The 21,433-nt window shown below is 42.8% G+C and overlaps 1 protein-coding gene across 3 annotated transcripts in view; it reads left to right on the forward strand.

The window, feature by feature from the left end:
• rnf10 (ring finger protein 10) overlaps positions 1-20,024 on the forward strand; it is a 62,352-nt gene extending 42,328 nt beyond the window's left edge. For all 3 annotated transcript variants that reach the window (XM_070887666.1, XM_070887664.1, XM_070887665.1), the window contains 3 exons: positions 7,952-8,009; positions 8,120-8,278; positions 18,259-20,024. In XM_070887666.1, coding sequence (XP_070743767.1) covers positions 7,952-8,009; positions 8,120-8,278; positions 18,259-18,332 — 291 coding nt within the window. In that variant the 3' untranslated portion in view covers positions 18,333-20,024. The remainder of the gene's footprint in view (positions 1-7,951; positions 8,010-8,119; positions 8,279-18,258) is intronic.
• Positions 20,025-21,433: the final 1,409 nt, after the last annotated feature.

Below are 21,433 nucleotides of genomic sequence, written 5' to 3' on the forward strand. Positions count from 1 at the left end.
GTTCCTTGATTCATCTAGGTAGTCTTTATGAAAAAAGAAGTTGATATAGTAAAGTTTGAAGTCACTTTTATTGAAATTGAATGTTCTGGGGAAATCGCCATTCCAGATAAAATGAGCCTACAGCACAAAATGAGTGACAGGTTAGCAAGCACAATATTGGCTATAAAAAGCAAAATTTGTGCAGATGTCTGAACAAAAACTGCTGGAAACACTTGGGTCAGTCACCATCTGTGAAGAGAACATTTTGCATGTGGACTCTTCAGAACTGGACAGGCATATTAATACAATTAGAGGTGCAATGCATTTTTTGATTCATCGTGAGCTTTATTAGATTGCGGTCGGCATTGTACATGTGCTGCTTATTGAGTATGCATGTGAAATGCACTGGGGCTCTGTAGGAAACCTCTGCTTTGCATCTGACTCATATTGTGCCAGATATTGGCATCATGCCAGCTAACACATTGTTCCCTCTGCTTGGGTGCTGTTCCTTTCTCTTTTAAAACCACTATCATAGAAATATAGAAAAATAGGTGCAGGAGTAGGCCATTCAGCCCTTCGAGCCTGCATCGCCATTCAATAAGATCATGGCTGATCATTCCTTCAGTACCCCTTTCCTGCTTTCTCTCCATACCCCTTGATGCCATTAGCCGTAAGGGCCATATCTAATTCCCTCTTGAATATACCCAGTGAACTGGCATCAACAACTCTCTGCGGCAGGGAATTACACAAGTTAACAACTCTGAAGAAGTTTCTCCTCGTCTCAGTCCTAAATGGCCTACCCCTTAGCCTAAGACTATGTCCCCTGGTTCTGGACTTCCCCAACATCGGGAACATTCTTCCCGCATCGAACCTGTCCAGTCCCGTCGGAATCTTATACATTTCTGAGATCCCCTCTCGTCCTTCTAAACTCCAGTGTATCAAGGCCCAGTTGATCCAGAGTCTCCTCATGACAGCCCAGCCATTCTTCACTGCACTCCCTCAATAGCAAGAACGTCCTTCCTCAGACTAGGAGACCAAAACTGAACACAATATTCCAGGTGAGGCCTCACTAAGGCCCTGTACAACTGCAGTAAGACCTCCCTGCTGCTTCTATATTCAAATCCCCTAGCTATGAAGGCCAACATACCATTTGACTCCTTCACTGCCTGCTGTACCTGCGTGCCCACTTTCAGTGACTGATGAACCATGACACCCAGGTCTCGTTGCACCTCCCCTTTTCCTAGTCTGCCGCCATTCAGATAATCTGCCTTCATGTTTTTGCCCCCAAAATGGATAACCTCACATTTATCCACATTATACTGCATCTACCATGCATTTGCCCACTCACCTAACCTGTCCAAGTCACCCTGCAGCCTCTTGGCGTCCTCACAGCTCACACCGCCACCCAGTTTAGTGTCCTCTGCAAACTTGGAGATATTACACTGTTCCTTCATCCAAATCGTTAATGTATATTGTAAAGAGCTGGGGTCCCAGCACTGAGCCCTGTGGCACTCCACTAGTCACTGCCTGCCATTCTGAAAAGGACCCGTTTATTCTGACTCTCTGCTTGCTGTCTGCCAACCAGTTCCCTATCCACGTCAGTATATTACCCCCAATACCATGTGTTTTGACTTTGCACAACAATCTCTTGTGCGGTACCTTGTCAAAAGTCTTCTGAAAGTCCAAATACACCACATCCACTGGTTCTCCCTTGTCCACTCTGCTGTTTACATCCTCAAAATTCCAGAAGATTCGTCAAGCATGATTTCCCTTTCATAAATCCATGCTGACTTGATCCGATCCTGTCATCGCTTTCCAAAAGCGCTGCTATTTCGTCCTTCATGATCGATTCCAATACCTTCCCCACTACCGATGTCAAGCTAACCGGTCTATAATTATCTGTTTTCTCTCTCCCTCCTTTTTTAAAGAGTGTTACATTTTCTACCCTCCAGTCCATGGGAACTGATCCAGAGTCAGTCGATAGATTGTTGGAAAGTGATCACCAATACATCCACTATTTCTAGGATCACTTCTCTTCACTTCCCTCTTCAAATAAAAATGCCCATTTTGACCCCTGTTCCACCTCCAGTCTCCCTTTCCTCTCAATTCCTTGAAAATGTCATTCCCTCCCAGATCAGCCATCTTACAAATGTTTGAGTATCTCCAGTTAAGCTTTTGCCTCTGCCACAGTACTGAAATGGCCCTTATCAACGTCAAAAAAGTATATCCTTTGTAACCGAGATGTGTTATCCCTCCTTGACCTCTCTGTAGCCCTTATCCATGCCATTTTTACCTCCTAGAGTCTTCTATTCCAGTGCTCTCGTGGTTAGCCTCTCGCCTCGCCCCCTCCGTAAACTTGAACTCACTCTAAACTCTGCAGCCCATATCCTAAGTCTAGTTCATCCATCATCACTGCTTGCTGACCTAAATTAGCTCCCAATCCAGCAACGCCTCAGTTTTAAAATTCTCATCCTTGTTTTCAAATCCCTCCATGTCCTCTTCCTTCCCAATCTCTGTGTAACCTCCTTCAGCTCTACAATCCTGTGATCACTGCACTCCTCCAATTCTGGCTTCTTGCACATCCCCAATTTTTTTTGCTCCACTTTTGGTGACCGTGACTTAAGCTGCTTGTGTGGTACGATGTCAAATGTTTTGGTAATTGCTCCTGTAATGTGCCTTGGGATGTTTTACTAGGTTAAAGGTGCTATATAAATGCAAGTTGTTTGTTGAGGTTTACTGCACCATCCTCCTCCGTGCCTTTCCTCCGTTATCCAACTTTGTGGCACTGCCCTTATTTGATTGTCACCAGAGCACTTCAAGCTTTTTTTCCCACCCCTACACTTACCTTCTATTCTCATCATTGGCCCTCTTTGCTCACCTATATGCTGCCTCTTGGAGACATCACCCACATACATGGAGTCAACTTCCATATATTGACAACACCCAGCTTGACCTCACCACTGCCTCTTTTGACTTCTCTGTTGTCAGACTGCTTGTCCATTATTCTGCCTTGGAATTTCCTCCAGGCAAACAGTCTGTAAAATGAGGCTATAATCTTCAGCCCCTGCCACAAGGTATCTCCGTACCCTTGTCACTGATTCCATTCTCCTTTCCAGCCACTGTCTCGGGCTGACCAATTCTGTTTAACTTTAGCGCCTTATTCAATCCTGTGTTTCTGGCCCCATATTCTCTCCATCCCAAAGAGTACCTGTTTCCACCTCCAAACCATTGCCCACCTCAGCTACTATCTTAGCTGTCTGCTGCTGAAACCCTCATCAGTGTTATCGTCCTCTCCAAATTCAACTATTGTACTACTGTCCTGGCCAGCCTCTCCTGCTCCTCCCTACCTAAACTTCAGCTCACTTACGTTTGGCTCCTGGTTTCCCCACTACCTAATTTTAAAATTATTTTGTGTTTAAATCCCTCAAGGCCTCACCCGTTACTATCTCTTTAATCAACTCCAGCCCTACAACCCACCTCCAAAATCCCAGTTCTTCTGGCCTGTTACAAACAAACATAGGAACAGGAGTCCATTCAGTCCCTCGAGCCAGTTTCACCAATGAGATCATGGCTGACCTGTGATCTAATGCCATATACCCACTTGCCTTTGGCCCATATCCTTTAATACCTTTGGTTAACAAAGAGCCATCAGTCTCCAATTTAAAATTAACAGTTGATCTAGTGTCAATTGCCATTTGCAGAAGAGAGTTCCAAACTTTGTGTAGAAGTGTTTCCTAATTTCACTCCTGAAAGGTCTGGCTCTAATTTTTAGACTATGCCCACTAATCCTAGAATCCCCAGCCAGCAGAAATAGTTTGTCTCTCGATCTACCCTATCTATTCCCCTTATATCAAACTTCAATCAGATCACCCCTTAAATTCTAGGGTATACAACCCTAATTTATGCAATCTCTCCTCATAACTTAACCCTTGAAGTCTGGGTATCCTTCTGGTAAACCTACGCCGCACTCTCTACAAGGCCATTATCTCCTTCCTGAGGTGTGGTGCCCAGAACTGCCTTCAGTGCTCCAGGTGTAGTCTAACCAGGGTTTTTTTTTTACAGCTGCAGTATAACTTCTACCCCCTTGTACTCGTTTCCTCTAGATATAAAGGCCAGCATTCCATTAGCCTTTTTGATTATTTTCTGAACCTATTCATGACATTTTAATGATCCATGTATCTGAAACCCCCAAATCTCTTTGGACCTCCACTGTCTTTAGCTTTTCACCATTTAGAAAGTATCCTGTTCTATCCTTTTATAGGTTCAAAGTGGATGACCTCACATTTGCTTGCAGTGAAATCCATTTGCCACAGTTTTGCCCATTCACTTTATCAGTATCCCTTTGTAATGTTATGCTTCCATCAACACTGCTGTCTATCTTTGTCATCGGCAAGTTTGGATATATGACTTTTTATACCATCATCTAAGTCGTTAATAAATATTGTGTAGTTGAGGCCCCAACACCGATCCCTGTGGCACATCTCTAGTCACATTCTGCCAATTTGAGTACCTACCCATTATACTGACTGTCTCCTGACACTTAGCCAAATTTCCTAACCAGATCAATAATTTGCCCACAATTCTGTGGGCTTCTACCTTGAATAACAGTCTCGTATGTGGGACTTTATTAAATGTCTTCTGGACATCCATATAAATAACATCCATAGACATTCCCCTATCCACTACCTCTTCAAAAAAATTCAAACACGTTTGTCAGGGATGACCTACCTTTCACAAATCCATGCTGGTTCTCTCTGATCAGCTGAGAATTTTTGAGGTGTTCAGTCACCCTATCATTAATTATAGACTCCAGCAATTCCCTGACCACAGATGTTAGGCTAACTCATTCCCTGGTTTCCCTCTTGCCATTCTTAAAAAGATGAAGTGCAATTTTCCAATCTAAAGGGATGGTTCCTGAATTGAGAGAACTTTGGAAGATTATAGTCGGTTCCTTTTTTAAAACCCTGGGATGGAAATTATCTGGCCCTGGGGATTTGTCACTCTTTAGTGCCATTATTTTCTTCATTACTGTTATTTTACTTGCATTAATTTTATTGAGTCCCTGTCCCCAATTTTATATTAGTTTCCTTGGGATTTCCAGCTTCTACTGTAAATACTGACGCACAGTAATTATTTAGCATGTCTGCAATTCCCCACTGACATTGACTATCACCACTGCCAGTTTTTAAGGGGCCAACATTGTTCCTGATACCCTCTTTTCTAATGTAATAATTCTTCGTATTGATTTTGATATCCCTTGCAAATTATTTTTCATATCTGTTTTGTGATCCTTTGCTGATCTTTATCTTACCCATTTGCCAGGATCGGTGCTATTTTTTGCATTTTTGTATGCCCCTTCAATTTTATGCTGTCTGTTACCTCTTTAGTCTACCATAGCTGTTTTGTTGGGCAAATAGAGCTCTTGCCCCTCACGGATATAAACTGGTTCTGTATTAGAAACATAGAAAATAGGTGCAGGAATAGGCCATTTGGCCCTTCGAGCCTGCACCACCATTCAATAAAATCATGGTTGATCATTCCTTCAGTATCCCTTTCCTGCTTTCTCTCCATACCCCTTGATCCCTTTAGCCGTAAGGGCCATACCTAACTCCCTCTTGAATATATCCAATGAACTGGCATCAACAACTCTCTGAGGCAGGGAATTTCACAGGTTAACAACTCCTCTCAGTCCTAAATGGCCTACCCCTTATCCTAAAACTATGTCCCCTGGTTCTGGACTTCCCCAACATCGCGAACATTCTTCCTGCATCTAACCTGTCCAGTCCTGTCAGAATCTTATGTTTCTGAGATTCCCCTCTCATCCTTCTAAACTCCAGTGCATAAAGGTCCAGTTGATCCAGTCTCTCCTCATATGTCAGTCCAGCCATTCCTGGAATCAGTCTGGTGAACCTTCGCTGCACTCCCTCAATAGCAAGAACGTCCTTCCTCAGATTAGGAGACCAAAACTGAACACAATATTCCAGGTCCTCACCAAGGCCCTGTACAACTGCAGCAAGACTTCCCTGCTCCTATACTCAAATCCCCTTGCTATGAAGGCCAACATACCATTTGTCGCCTTCACCGCCTGCTGTACCTGCATGCCAACTTTCAATGACTGATGAACCATGACACCCAGGTCTTGCTGCACCTCCCCTTTTTCCTGATCTGTCGCCATTCAGATAATCTGCCTTTGTGTTTTTGCCCCCAAAGTGGATAACCTCACATTTATCCACATTATACTGCATCTGCCCACTCGCCTAACTTGTCCAAGTCACCCTGCAGCCTCTTAGCGTCCTCCTCACAGCTCACACCGCCACCGAGTTTAGTGTCATCTGCAAACTTGGAGATATTACACTCTATTCCAATAATCTAAATCATTCATATATATTGTAAAGAGCTGGGATCCCAGCACTGAGCCCTGAGGCACTCCACTAGTTACTGCCTGCCATTCAGAAAAGGACCAGTTAATCCCGACTCTCTGCTTCCTGTCTGCCAACCAGTTCTCTATCCACGTCAGTATATTACCCCCAATACCATGTGCTTTGATTTTGCACACCAATCTCTTGTGTGGTACCTTGTCAAAAGCCTTTTGAAAGTCCAAATACACCACATCCACTGGTTCTCCCTTGTCCACTCTACTAGTTACATCCTCAAAAAATTCCAGAAGATTTGTCATGCATCATTTCCCTTTCATAAATCCATGCTGACTTGGACCGATCCTGTCACTGCTTTCCAAATGCGCTGCTATTTCATCCTTAATTGATTCCAACATTTTTCCCACTACTGATGTCAGGCTAACCGGTCTAGAATTACCCACCTTCTCTCCCTCCTTTTTTAAAAAGTGGTGTTACATTAGCAACCCTCCAGTCCATAGGAACTGATCCAGAGTTGATAGACTGTTGGAAAATGATCACCAATGCATCCACTATTTCTAGGGCCACTTCCTTAAGTACTCTGGGTTGCAGACCATCAGGCCCTGGGGATTTGTTGGTCTTCAATCCCGTCAATTTCCCGAACACAATTTCCCGCCTAATAAGGATATCCTTCAGTTCCTCCTTCTCATTAATTAAATTATTTTTTAAACATCTCCCACTGATCATCTGTTGTTTTACCCATTATCAGATTTGCCCAGTTTACTGTGGCCAGCCTCTGCCTTATTCTGTTGAAGTCGGCCTTGCCTAAATCTAGAATTTTAGTAGCTGTTTTGCGTTTCTCCCTTCCAAACACTACGTTGAACTCGATCATGTTACAGTCGCTATTGAATAAATGTTCATGCAGTTAAACTAAATCTGGCTCATTACTCATTACTAAATCTAATATTGCTTGCCCCCTTGTTGCTTATTGTAAAAAAAAAAATCAACCCCGATGCACAGAAATTCACTACCTTTCTGACGGGTGCAAGTCTGCTATTCCCAATCTATATGAAAGTTAAAATCCCCCATTAAAACCACTATCTTTGCATTTATACAATCTAGCACTTCAGAGCTGCTACCAGGGGACCCATACACAACTTCCACTACAGTCTTGGATCCTTTCCTATTTCTTAATTCAACCTATAAGATTGCTTACCTCACTTTAAATCCCTTCATCAGTGATTTCATCCTTAATTACGGGCTACTCCTCCCCCTCTGCCATTTTCCCTATCTGTCCTGTAGACCTTTATAACCTGGTATATTTAGTTCCCTGTCTTGCAGCCATGTCTCAGTAATGGCTACCATGTCATATCCTTGAATTTGAATTTGTGCCTGCAGTTTGTTCAATTTATTCCTTATACTTTGTTGTGCATTCCCTCCCTAAACCTTTCTACCTCCATCTCTCTAAGAACCTCTTTAAAAACCCACCTCTTTGACCAAACTTTATTTCAACCCTCCTGGATCAGTGTCTGTATTTTTCCTTGGTCCTCTGAAATGCCTTTTTTTTTTCTATATTAAAAGTCTTAAACTATTTGTTGATAGTATATTCTTTATTACAGATGCTGAAGGATGGGAGAGCTAAAGCAGAAGTGTGGCCCAAAGTATCTCCAAGAAAAGGTGATTCAAAAAAAATGTAGAAACATTTAACAAGACTCTCCAGTAATCCTGTGATAATGTGCTTCTTCACGTATGAATGTCGGAGTACTGACTGAAATTTGTCTTGACAGCAGAAACAGGCTTGATGCCCCCACCCACAGAAGATAGTGATGGAGAGAGTGACATCTCTGACCGTGTACCTGTACCCAGCTTTCAAAATTCCTTTAGTCAGGCTATGGAGGCAGCATTCCTCAAGCTTGATAAAGTTCCAGTCCCAGAGCTTTGTGCAGGTAAGAGTAGAGAGCATTGCTGCCCTTGAAGGACAGGGAGAAAAGAGGAAGTTGGTCGATGACTTGAAGGCACTGTTCATTATGCTGATCTTAATTTGATTTTAGGAAATGCTGTTTCATGGTCTTGCCAAGATTGTGCAAAAGCTGGACAAATTTTATTTGTGTTTTGGTGGTATGGGTTGTTGTCATCTTCGGCTGTGCACCCAACTCCTTGATGGGATGGGGTGTCCTGTGCCTAGGCTGCTGCCAGTACTACTTTAGGCTAACTGCAAGGGGGCATGGGAGTAGGTTGGGGCAACTTTCCTCCTCTTCTTTGGGGAGTGGTAACCTGCTTTGAAAACTCCTCGGACCAAGGAACATAAATGGTGTACCTCTGCTCTGCCACCATACATAACAAACGAACATGGGTACTCCAACGTGCCTTAATTCCAGGTGTCACCAATATAGATGTGCAGGAAGGGACAGTTCCAGATGAACATTTGCATTTATGGAAGTTGCAATGAATTCTTGGGTTGACTTTTGCAGCCTGTTCAGGTTACAAGATTAGCAATCTGTTGCTAATAAGATCTCATGAAATTGATTGGAAAAACTCACTAGTTTGGAGGTTTGCAATTCAAGCTGGAAAACTAGTGTTTTTGTTTCTTACCAATTGTGTTTAGAAATTGAGACTAAGATTTTCTAAGAAGGGTTGTGATTGATTTAGCTAAGCCATGCAGACCAAGAAGCTCACTGATTTGTGCTGATCTCAGCTGGGATGGCACCAGGAACAACAATTGATCACAATGTCCCTCAGTTAGACGGAAGAGTTTGTGACTGCGACTGGAAGTTCTGATTTTTCACCTTTTCTTAGCCACTCAAAACAGAATATGCAGTTATGGATAGCGCCGTAGCCAGAGACTAGAGGTCCTGTGGCATCTAATTGTTATATCGTAGACAGATCTCAAAGCAACAAGTTGCTGGCAACGTTGTGGCTGCTGGATCTTCCCACATTGCTGGAAAGGTCCATATGGGCCACTGAGTGAGAAACCACTTGTGTAGGTGGCTGAGCACTGTGACCAGATACAACGTCCTATCAGCCTCACCAGAGGTGACAATAACTCCAGAACTGATGAGAACCACTTGTCTTTAGATGTTTATTGGTGTCACCAGAAGCAGCACGTCCATTCCCTTTATTGTAGTGCCCCTGCTGCAGTACTGTAAATCATAGAATCATAGAAATTTACAGCATGGAAGGAGGCCATTTTGGTCCATCATGTCTGTGCCGGCCAACAAGAGGCTATCCAGCCTAATCCTACTTTTCAGCTCTTGGTCTGTAGCCCTGCAGGTTACAGCACTTCCAAGTGCACATCCAAATACTTTTTAAAATATGGTGAGGGTTTCTGTCTCTACCACCCTTTCAGGCAGTGTGTTCCAGAACCCCACAACTATCTGGGTGAAGAAATGATTTATGCCCCCTGGTTGTTGACCCTGCTGCTGAGGGAAATAGGCCCTTTCTATCCACTATATCTAGGCCCTTCATAATTTTATACTCCTCAATTAGGTCTCCCCTCAGCCTCCTGTTCCAATGAAAATAAATTCAGCCTATCTAATCTGTCATAGCTTAAATTCTCCACTCCTGGCAACATCCTCGTAAATCTCCTCTGTACCCTCCATTACAATCACGTGCTTCCTGTAATGCGGTGACCAGAACTGCATGCAGTACTCCAGCTGTGGCCTAACCAGTGTTTTATACAGTTCAAACATAACCCCCCTGCTCTTGTATTCTATGCCTCGGCTAGTAAAGGCAAGCATTCTGTATGCCGCCTTAACCACCTTATCTTCGTAGGTCCCCTGCAGTCAGAATCAGGGGAAGTCATAACGGGGAACAAAGAAATAGCAGACCAATTGAACAAGTACTTTGGTTCGGTATTCACTAAGGATGACACAAACAACCTTCCGGATATAAAAGGGGTCAGAGGGTCTAGTAAGGAGGAGGAACTGAGAGAAATCCTTATTAGTCGGGAAATTGTGTTGGGGAAATTGATGGGATTGAAGGCTGATAAATCCCCAGGGCCTGATGGACTGCATCCCAGAGTACTTAAGGAGGTGGCCTTGGAAATAGCAGGTGCATTGACAGTCATTTTCCAATATTTCATAGACTCTGGATCAGTTCCTATGGCTACCCTCCATTCCAATGTAACCCCACTTTTTAAAAAAGGAGGGAGAGAGAAAACAGGGAATTAGACTGGTCAGCCTGACATCAGTAGTGGGTAAAATGATGGAATCAATTATTTTGGATGTCATAGCAGCGCATTTGGAAAGAGGTGACATGATAGGTCCAAGTCAGCATGGATTTGTGAAAGGGAAATCATGCTTGACAAATCTTCTGGAATTCTTTGAGGAAGTTTCCAGTAGAGTGGACAAGGGAGAACCAGTGAATGTGGTGTATTTGGACTTTCAGAAGGCTTTCGACAAGGTCCCACACAAGAGATTAATGTGCAAAGTTAAAGCACATGGGATTGGGGGTAGTGTGCTGACATGGATTGAGAACTGGTTGTCAGACAGGAAGCAAAGAGTAGGAGTAAATGGGTACTTTTCAGAATGGCAGGCAGTGACTAGTGGGGTTACCGCAAGGTTCTGTGCTGGGGCCCCAGCTGTTTACATTGTACATTAATGATTTGGACGAGGGGATTAAATGTGGTATCTCCAAATTTGCGGATGACACTAAGTTGGGTGGCAGTGTGAGCTGCGAGGAGGATGCTATGAGGCTGCAGAGTGACTTGGATAGGTTAGGTGAGTGGGCAAATGCATGGCAGATGAAGTATAATGTGGATAAATGAGGTTATCCACTTTGGTGGTTAAAAACCGAGACAGACTATTATCTGAATGGTGACAGATTAGGAAAAGGGGAGGTGAATGAGACCTGGGTGTCATGGTACATCAGTCATTGAAGGTTGGCATGCAGGTACAGCAGGCGGTTAAGAAAGAAAATGGCATGTTGGCCTTCATAGCGAGGGGATTTGAGTACAAGGGCAGGGAGGTGTTGCTACAGTTGTACAGGGCCTTGGTGAGGCCACACCTGGAGTATTGTGTACAGTTTTGGTCTCCTAACTTGAGGAAGGACATTCTTGCTATTGAGGGAGTGCAGCGAAGGTTCACCAAACTGATTCCCGGGATGGCGGGACTGACATATCAAGAAAGACTGGATCAACTGGGCTTGTATTCACTGGAGTTCAGAAGAATGAGAGGGGATCTCATAGAAACGTTTAAAATTCTGATGGGTTTAGACAGGTTAGATGCAGGAAGAATGTTCCCAATGTTGGGGAAGTCCCGAACCAGGGGTCACAGTCTAAGGATAAGGGGTAAGCCATTTAGGACTGAGATGAGGAGAAACTTCTTCACCCAGAGAGTGGTGAACCTGTGGAATTCTCTACCACAGAAAGTTGTTGAGGCCAATTCACTAAATATATTCAAAAAGGAGTTGGATGTAGTCCTTACTACTTGGGAGATCAAGGGGTGTGGTGAGAAAGCAGGAATGGGGTACTGAAGTTGCATGTTCAGCCATGAACTCATTGAATGGTGGTGCAGGCTCGAAGGGCTGAATGGCCGCCTCCTGTACCTATTTTCTATGTTTCTATGTTTCTACCTGGCCTACTTTCAGGGATCTGTGGAAATGCACTCCAAGGTCCCTTTGTTCCTCTACACTTCTCTGTATCCTATCATTTAATTTGTATTCCCTTTTCTTGTTAGCACTCCCCAAATGCATTACCTCACACTTCTCTGGATTAAATTCCATTTGCCACTGTTCTGTCCACCTGACTAGTTGATATCTTCCTGCAGTCTACAGCTTTCTTCTTTATCAACCACAGTTGATTTTAGTATCATAGAAACATAGAAAGTAGGTGCAGAAGTAGGCCATTTAGCCCTTCGAGACTGCACCACCATTCAATATGATCATGGCTGATCTTGCAACTTCAGTACCCCATTCCTGCTTTTTCTCCATACACCTTGATCCCTTTAGCTGAAAGGGCCATATCTAACTCCCTCTTGAATATATCTAACGAACTGGCCTCAACAACTTTCTGTGGTAGAGAATTACACAGATTCACAACTCTGAGTGAAGAAGTTTCTCCTCATCTCAGTCCTAAATGGCTTACCCCTTATCCTTAAACTTGACTCCTGGTTCTGGACTTCCCCAACATCGGGAACATTCTTGCATCTAACCTGTCCAATCCCATCAGAATTTTATGTTTCTATGAGATCCCCTTTCATTCTTCTAAATTCCAGTGAATATAAGCCTAGTCGATCCAGTCTTTCTTCATGCTAGTCCTGCCATCCCGGGAATCAGTCTGGTGAGCCTTCGCTGCACTCCCTCAATAGCAAGAATTACCCCCGATACCATGTGCTTTAATTTTGCACAATAATCTCTTGTGTGGGACCTTGTCAAAAGCCTTTTAAAGTCCAAATATACCACATCCACTGGTTCTTCCTTGTCCACTCTACTAGTCACATCCTCAAAAAAAAACTCCAGAAGATTTGTCGAGCATGATTTCCCTTGCATATATCCATGCTGTCTTGGACCGATCCTGTCACTGCTTTCCAAATGAGCTGCTATTACATCTTTAATAACTGATTCCAGCATTTTCCCCACCACTGATGTCAGGCTAACCGGTCTATAATTCTGTGTTTTCTCTCTCCCTTTTTTTTAAAAAGTGGGGTTACATTAGCTACCCTCCAATCTGTAGGAACTGAACCAGAGTCCATGGAATGTTGGAAAATGACCACCAATGCATCTACTGTTTCGAGGGCCACCTCCTTCAGTACTCTGGGATGCAGACTATCAGGCCCTGGGGATTTATTGGCCTTCAGTCCCTTCAATTTCCCTAACACCATTTCCTGACTAATTTCCCTCGGTTCCCCTTTCTCACTTGACCCTCGGTCGCCTAATATTTTCGGGAGGTTATTCGTGTCTTCCTTAGTGAAGACAGAACCAAAGTATTTGTTCAATTGGTCTGCCATTTCTTTGTTCCCCATTATAAATTTACCTGATTCTGATTGCAAGGGACCTACATTAATCTTCACATATCTATAGAAGCTTTTGCAGTCAGTTTTTATGTTCCCTGCAAGCTTACACTCATACTCTATTTTCCCCCTCCTAATTAAACCCTTAGTCCTCCTCCTGAATTCTAAATTTCTCCCAGTCCTCGGGTTTGCTGCTTTTTCTGGCCAATTTATATGCCTCGTCCTTGGATTTAACACTTTCCCTAATTTCCCTTGTTAGCCACGGTTGAGCCATCTTCCTTTTTTTATTCTTATGCCACACAGGGATGTACATTTGTTGTAGTTCATCCATGTGATATTTAAATGTCTGCCATTGCCTATCCACTGTCAACCCTTTAAGTATCATTCTCCAGTCTATCCTAGCCAATTCACCTCTTATACTGTCAGTTTCCTTTAAGTTCAGGACCCTAGTCTCTGACTTAACTGTGTCACTCTCCATCTTAATGAAGAATTCTACCATATTATGGTCACTTTTCTCCAAGATTGCTAATTAATCCCCTCTCGTTACACAAGATCCAATCTAGGATGGCCTGCCCTCTAGTTGGTTCCTCGACATATTGGTCTAGAAAACCATCCCTTATACACTCCAGGAAAGCCTCCTCCACAGTATTGCTACCAGTTTGGTTAGCCCAATCAATATGTAGATTAAAGTCGCCCATGATAACTGCTGTACCTTTATTGCATGCGTCCCTAATTTCCTGTTTGATTCTGTCCCCAACCTCCCTCCTACTGTTTGGTGGTCTGTACACAACTCGCAGTAATGTTTTCTGCCCTTTGATGTTTTGCAGCTCTACCATATAGATTCCACATCATCCACGCTAATGTCCTTCCTTACTATTGTGTTAATCTCCTCTTTAACCAGTCCTTCCTGTCTGTCCTTCCCGAATATTGAATACCCCTGGATGTTGAGCTCCCAGCCTTGGTTACATTGGAGCCATGTCTCCGTAATCCCATTTACATCATATCCGTTAACAGCTATCTGCGCAGTCAATTCATCCACCTTACTACGAATGCTCCTCACATTGAGACTCGGAGCCTTCGGGCTTGTTTTTTTAACACTGTCCTTTTAGAATCATGTTGTAATGTGTCCCTTTTTGATTTTTGCCCTTGATTTCTCTGCCCTCCACTCTTGTTTTTATCCTTCCTATCTTTTGCTTCTGTCCCCTTTTTACTTCCCTCTGCCTCCCTGCATAGATTCCCATCCCCTGTCTTTTTAATTTAACCCCTCCCCAACAGCACTAGCAAACATATCCCGCCCAGGACATCGGTTCTGGTCCTGCCCAGGTGCAGACTGTCTGGTTTGTACTGGTCCCACCTCCTCAGAACTGGTTCCAATGTCCCAGGAATTTGAATCCCTCTCCCTTGCACCATTCCTCAAGCCACATATTCATCTGAGCTATCTTGCAGTTTCTACTCTGACTAGCACGTGGCACTGGTAGCAATCCTGAGATTACTACCTTTTGAGGTCCTACTTTTTAATTTAACTCCTAGCTTCCCTAAATTCAGCTTGTAGGACATCATCTGGTTTTTTACCTATATCGTTGGTACCTATATGTACCACGACAGCTGGCTGTTCACCCTCCCCCTCCAGAATGTGCTGCAGCCGCTCCGAGACATCCTTGACCCTTGCACCAGGGAGTCAACATACCATCCTGGAGTCTCATTTGCGACTGCAGAAACGCCTTTCCATTCCCCTTGCAATAGAATCCCCCATCACTGTAGGTTTCCCACTCTTTTTCCTGTCTTCCTATGCAGCAGAGTCATCCATGGTGCCATGAACTTGGCTGCTGCTGCCTTCCCCCAATGAGTCATCTCCCCCAACAGTACCCAAAACGATGTATTTGTTTTGGAGAGAGATGACTGAAGGGGACCTCTGCACTACCTTCCTTCCACTGCTCTGCCTGATGGTCACCCATTCCCTATCTGGCTGTGTAACCTTTACCTGCAGCATGACCAACTCCCTAAACGTGCTATTCACGACATCCTCAGCATCGCGGTGCTCCAGAGTGAATCCATGCGCAGCTCAGACTGCATTGTGGCACTGGTCAGGAGCTGCAGCTGGATACACTTCCTGCACATGTAGTTGTCACGGACATGGGGAGCGTCCCTGACTTCACACATAGCACAGGAGGAGCATGACATGGGTCTGTGCTCTCCTGCCACGGCTTAACCCTTAAATTAACCTAATTGAAAATGCTAAAGGTTTCTTACTGATCAGAAAAGAAAAAGATTAAATACTCACCAATCCACCAGCCAATCACTTACCTGCTTGGCTGTGATGTCACACTGCAAACTTAATGATACCCCCTATATTCAAGTCTACACCACAAAAAGCAAGGGACCCAGTACTGAGCCCTGTGGAACCCCACTGGAAGCATCCTTCCAGTCATAAACACCCATCAACTGTTACCTTCTGCTTCCTGCCTTTTGAGCCAATTTTGGATCCAATTTGCCACTTTGCCCTGGATCCCATGGGCTTTTTACTTTCATGACCAGTCTGCCATGTCTGACCTCATCAAAAGTCTTTCTAAATTCCATATGCACTACATCAAACGCTCGACCCTCCTTGTTACCACCTCAAAAAATTCAATCAAGTTAGTCAGACATGACCTTCCCTGAACAAATTTGTGCTGACTGTCCTTGATTGATCAGTGACTTTCTAATTGAATATTTATCCTGTCCTTCAGAATTTTTTCCAATAATTTTCCCACCATTGAAATTAGACTGACTGGCCTGTAATTTTTCCCTTCTTAAACAAAGGTACCATATTAGCTGTCCTCCAGTCCTCTTGCACCACACCTGAAGCCAGAAGGGATTGGAAAATGGTGGTCAGAGCCTCTGCTATTTCCTCTCTTGCTTCGCTTAACAGCCTGGGATACATTTCATCTGGACCTGGGTACTTATCCAATTTCAAAGCTGCTAAACCCCTTATTACATCCGCTCTTGCTGTTTATTTCATCTAATATTTCACACTTCTCCCCGATAGCGGTGTCTGCATCGTCCCTCTCGTGAAAACAGACGCAAAGTAGTCATTAAGAACCATACCCATGTCTCCTGCCTCTACACACAGATTGCCTTCATGGTCTCTAATAGGCCCTATCCTTTGTTTAGTTATCCTCTTGCTCTTAATATATTTATAAAACATCTTTGGGTTTTCTTTGATTTTACTTGCCAAGAATTTTTCATGCTCTCTCTTTGCTTTCTTAATATCCTTTTTAATTTCACCCCTGCACTTTCTATACTCTAAATTATTTATCTGGGCCTTGATATCTGTCATAAGCTTTCCTTTTTTTCTCACCCCATTACTCCACATCATTTTCAGTAAATCAAGACTTTGTTTGTTTTGAAAGGCATGCAGGCGGTGAAGAAGGCAAATGGTATGTTGGCCTTCATAGCTTGGGGACTTGAGTATAGGAGCAGGGAGGTCTAACTGCAGTTGTACAGGGCCTTAGTGAGGCCTCACCTGGAATATTATGTACAGTTTTGGTCTCCTAATCTGAGGAAGGATGTTCTTGCTATTGAGGGAGTGCACCGAAGGTTCACCAGACTGATTCTGGGGATGGCTGGACTGTCATATGAGGAGAGACTGGATCAACTGGGCCTTTATTCACTGGAGTTTAGAAGGATGAGACAGGATCTCATAGAAACGTATAAGATTCTGACGGGACTGGACAGGTTAGATGTGGTAAGAATGTTCCTGATGTTGGGGAAGTCCAGAACTAGGGGACATAGTCTTAGGATAAGGGGTAGGCCATTTAGGACTGAGATGAGAAACTTCTTCACTCAGAGTTGTTAACCTATGGAATTCCCTGCTGCAGAGTTGTTGATGCCAGTTCATTGGATATATTCAAGAGGGAGTTAGATATGGCCCTTATGGCTAAGGGGATCAAGGGGTATGGAGAGAAAGCAGGAAAGGGGTACTCGGGGAATGATCAGCCATGATCTCATTGAATGACTGTGCAGGCTCGAAGGGCCGAATGGCCTACTCCGACACCTATTTTCTATGTTTCTAATATTTAAATTGCAGGTGGTTACTTCATTGAGGTGTTCTTTGCAGGAGTTGCAAGCCAGTGAGAACTGAATACATACAAGGGGTCATTAACCCAGGGTTTCTCAGTACTGCTTACTTAGCTCCCTTGCACTATTGAGTTCAGTTTTTCTCTTGGCTTCCTCCAGTGTTGCTTGTGGTAAACAAATAGAAAGTTTATACTGTTCCCTAACTGGGTATAATAGAACCTGGCATATCTGTCCGTATGGTGGGACCACTAACAGACAATAATATAAAAAGTTCATGCTGACACCACAATCTAATGCTTCTAATGTAAAACCAATCAATGCTCCTCTCTTGTAAAGCTATTCTCCGAAGCCTACAGATTGAAAATATAATTGAGAAATTGGCACATAATTGAGTCTCTGTGTATTTCATCAGTGGGTAACAGAACCAGGTATTTTTAAATACCTAGGGTTAAAATGAGAGTGGTTTTCTCCACTACGTTTCAAAATCCAAAACTGGGTATTTGACTTTTTAAGATAACTCGTGCAGATAATAAAGTAACTCCTAGTTGCTGTTGGGTATTGACGGCAGTAGCTAGCCCTTCTGTAACAAAGTTGACTGTTTTATTTGCCTAGCTCCATGATGGGGCATTAGGATTCCATAACAATCTTTCATGTATACAGTCAGAAACTTTTTTCTTCAGAACTTGCTGAGGAGCTACAACAACGATAGATTCTTGTTTTTAAAGTATACTCACTATGTACTGAATACCAGCTTGCCAGTCTTTTTGCTTGTGTTTCATCTGTATTCAGTCTAGCAGTGTGCAAACATGCTGGTGAATAAATGCCCCCACTGTACTAAAGAAATGAACTGAATACTCATGAATATGATTGTGTTTGAAATTGGAAAGTGTACATACCTAATTTTGGGTCCTATATTCCTGCAGAAGAGAAAAATGGGAAAAAGAAGAAGAAAAAACAGAAGCTTCTCTTCAGTACTTCAGTAGTTCACACAAAGTAATGTAGGGAGCCATTGCCCATCTCCTAGCACCACAGGCAGCTACTGCCCGGATTTCCATTCGCTGCTGTCTGGGTGAAAATGTTTTCTCATTATTTTGCTGCTATAGTTTCAGAAACTGGGTCTTGGTTGTTATTTTGGTTGTATTTCAAACCCACAACAGATTACAGCGAAGGCATTTGTTTGAGTGGTTTGTAAATGAAAGTTTGCCTCCTGTTTATGATGTATACAAATTTATTACACCGCTTTGTGGTTGAACACCGCAACCAATTCGTACAGCTTGTGTCTTGGGATTTTTTTTTTTAAAAGGGAAATTCCAGTAACACCTAAGCTTAACTTCTGCCAGTGTGTGTGGATATCCACTGGGGACTGAAATTATTTCTTTTGTCATCACTCTCTACCCTTTGCTAGAAGCAGCTATTTTGTAAATAATTCGCACATGATTTTTGTTTACCTAACATTTGTCACTGTTAGTCATATGATGTTCTGTCCTTTCTCTTTTTCTCTTCCACCCCCCACCACGACCAACAACAACACTGCAGTTTTGCAAAGTATTCTTCCCCACTACACAAAAGCACACGTGCTTATTAGTATTCAGCGTATTGAATCGGTCTGTAATTATTTCCCCCGCACCCCCACCACGTTCTGTTGGATGGTATCCTGTCCGCAGTAAAATATAAATTAACTGGCTGGAGTTTCCCTTTTTTTGAAGATTTTTATTTGAAAAGTGGTGTATCTTTTTAAGAACGTGAATGTAAAGAATCTAATGAAGTATTGAGTTCAGCTTTGTTACTTCTACCCTTCACTTTTCTTTAATGCAACAGCAGAGTAATAGATGCAATAAAATAATCTTGTGCACATTGTTGTTGATTTCTGCCTTAAACCATAATGGGGAAGGGGTTGGTCAAATGATTGTACATTATGCTACTGCTCTACAAAGACCAGACACACTCACTCTCTCCCACCACCACTGTCATCAACAAAATCACTTGGCGTGACCAGGTTTCCGCCATACATTAGTGGGTGTTTTGGATCTAATTTAATTTGAGGAAAATTTAAATTAACAATTTTTAATGCCATCCTGTCACATCTGAACAAGAAAAGGCTAGCTGCCCTGGCGAAGCTTAATTCAAACTAGGCCAAACCTGTCTACCCTTCTCCTCCCCTGAGCCCAACCCCCTCCCTCATAATATGGAACATTTTGTTGGGTGCACCCAGTTAGTGGCCCAGAAGATAAGCTCATCCAACAGACTGAGCATGTCTGAATACATTACAACAGTTAGTAAATCTTACTGAAAGACACATTTGCTTTTTAAGCAGCTAATATTTCCCTATGGTTCATCCTTTTGCCCATAACCACCAACATGCATTAGCTTTAATGCTCATTCATGTCGTAAATCAAATTGTGGTGAGTGCCCCTGGGTTTATATACGGTCATGTCCATTCTCCCAACTGAAAGTTCTTAGAGCAGGGAGCTGAGCACTGTTTTAACCATGCAAAAATTGTTGCTTCTGTGCATATTTAATTTCATGTTCCCATGTCCTGCAGGTTTGTATTACTTTTCTTGTATCTGCACAGTTAGCTTATAAAATGCCAGTAGGAGGAACAGTGCAGTGAACAATGCCTTTAAATTTGTGGTTTCATGGACACTGTTCATAATTAAATAAAAATGAGTGTGTTCACCAGTTTCTTCAATTTCCTTTTGAAATTGGTATTCTGTAATTCATTTTAAGGAGTTATACTGGACTTAATGACTGTTCATGTATTGTAATTTCATTTTCCACTTTGATCTACACATTGAAATCTTTAAAGCCACTGTCTGTGATCGGAGCCTGGGCAGTGCTCTGTATTCAAATATCTGGTTTATTACTAAATATAGCTTTAGCTCTTGAAGGAGCTCATGATTCTTTTCCTTATAAATCCAGATGCTGAGTGCAGATGTGTTGCAAAGCTATGCTTGTCCCTTTTTAGAAAAGGTAGACATTAGTTTTGTTGTGGAATCCCTGGAGAAAATGTATCCAAATTAAGGTGAACTAAAACCTTAAGGATTCTAAAACCAGCATGTGCATTTTCTAATAAACTGCCATTAGAACTACCAATGGTTTTATTTTTTCTTTGGGAGCAAGAGGAGCAAAGACTACACCATCTTGATTCCATGGTGTGATAGACTATAGTATACATCAATTTAAATCATAAAGGGATGTCTGAAACCAGACTAAATGGCTAGAAACACCGTGCAAAAGTACAATGTGTGTTGTACAAACTTCAGCCTGTAGAAGTGTTAAATTTAGACCATGTCCTATATTTGTGCAGCTGAGTCTGTCTCAGCATTTCTACTTTGTAACTTGTCATTGATGGCTTTTTTTTTTTGCAAATACCTTTTTCATGGCTAGTATCCCTTCCTTTTTAAAGTGGGGGGGGAGGAGGAGGAGGAGGAGGAGGAGGAGGAGAGAGGAGGAGAAAATAGTCCAGTGGATTGGTGTACTCGCCTTATCTTGGACTTGGGTTTGAATCTGGTTTTGACAGGTGAAATAAATGTACCTCTTCCAGCTGCATCCTGAGTGAACCATGTCTGATCCTGCAAAACTGCCCACATAATTACTGAATTGGGAATTTGACATTGAGGCTGATGTGAATAATGGGGGGGGGGGGGGGTGGAAATTATACTTGTGCCGAATGGGTTGCTTTTGAGGCAAGGAATGGAAAAATGTGGGAAGCAAATCCCTCCCATTGCTGTGTGTGGACTTTGGATAAAGTATTTTCTAAGGATGTGTTTTACACCATACTTTTGAGCTTAATGCATGTTTGGAGTAAAGCAGCCATCTGGTTTGCCTGCTTTGAATAATTTATAGCAAGGTCTCCAGTTCTTGGAGGAATTTTTAAAAGTTAATTATGTCCATGTGAAGCATAAATGTCTCTGCATTCACTTCTAGAAAATGTCAGTGTAGACACTCAAATTGAGTTTGTTTTGTGATTTAATTGTTAACCCACAGCACCAATGGCATGGGGGTTTCATTCAGTGTTGGACACTTGATTTCAGATTTGGGAACAGCAAAAAATTAAGCATTGGGGAAGGACAGGGTGTTAAAGTTAAACTGAAGGTG

The sequence above is a fragment of the Pristiophorus japonicus genome, chromosome 8, assembly GCF_044704955.1.
Source record: "Pristiophorus japonicus isolate sPriJap1 chromosome 8, sPriJap1.hap1, whole genome shotgun sequence".
Lineage (NCBI taxonomy): Eukaryota > Metazoa > Chordata > Chondrichthyes > Pristiophoridae > Pristiophorus > Pristiophorus japonicus.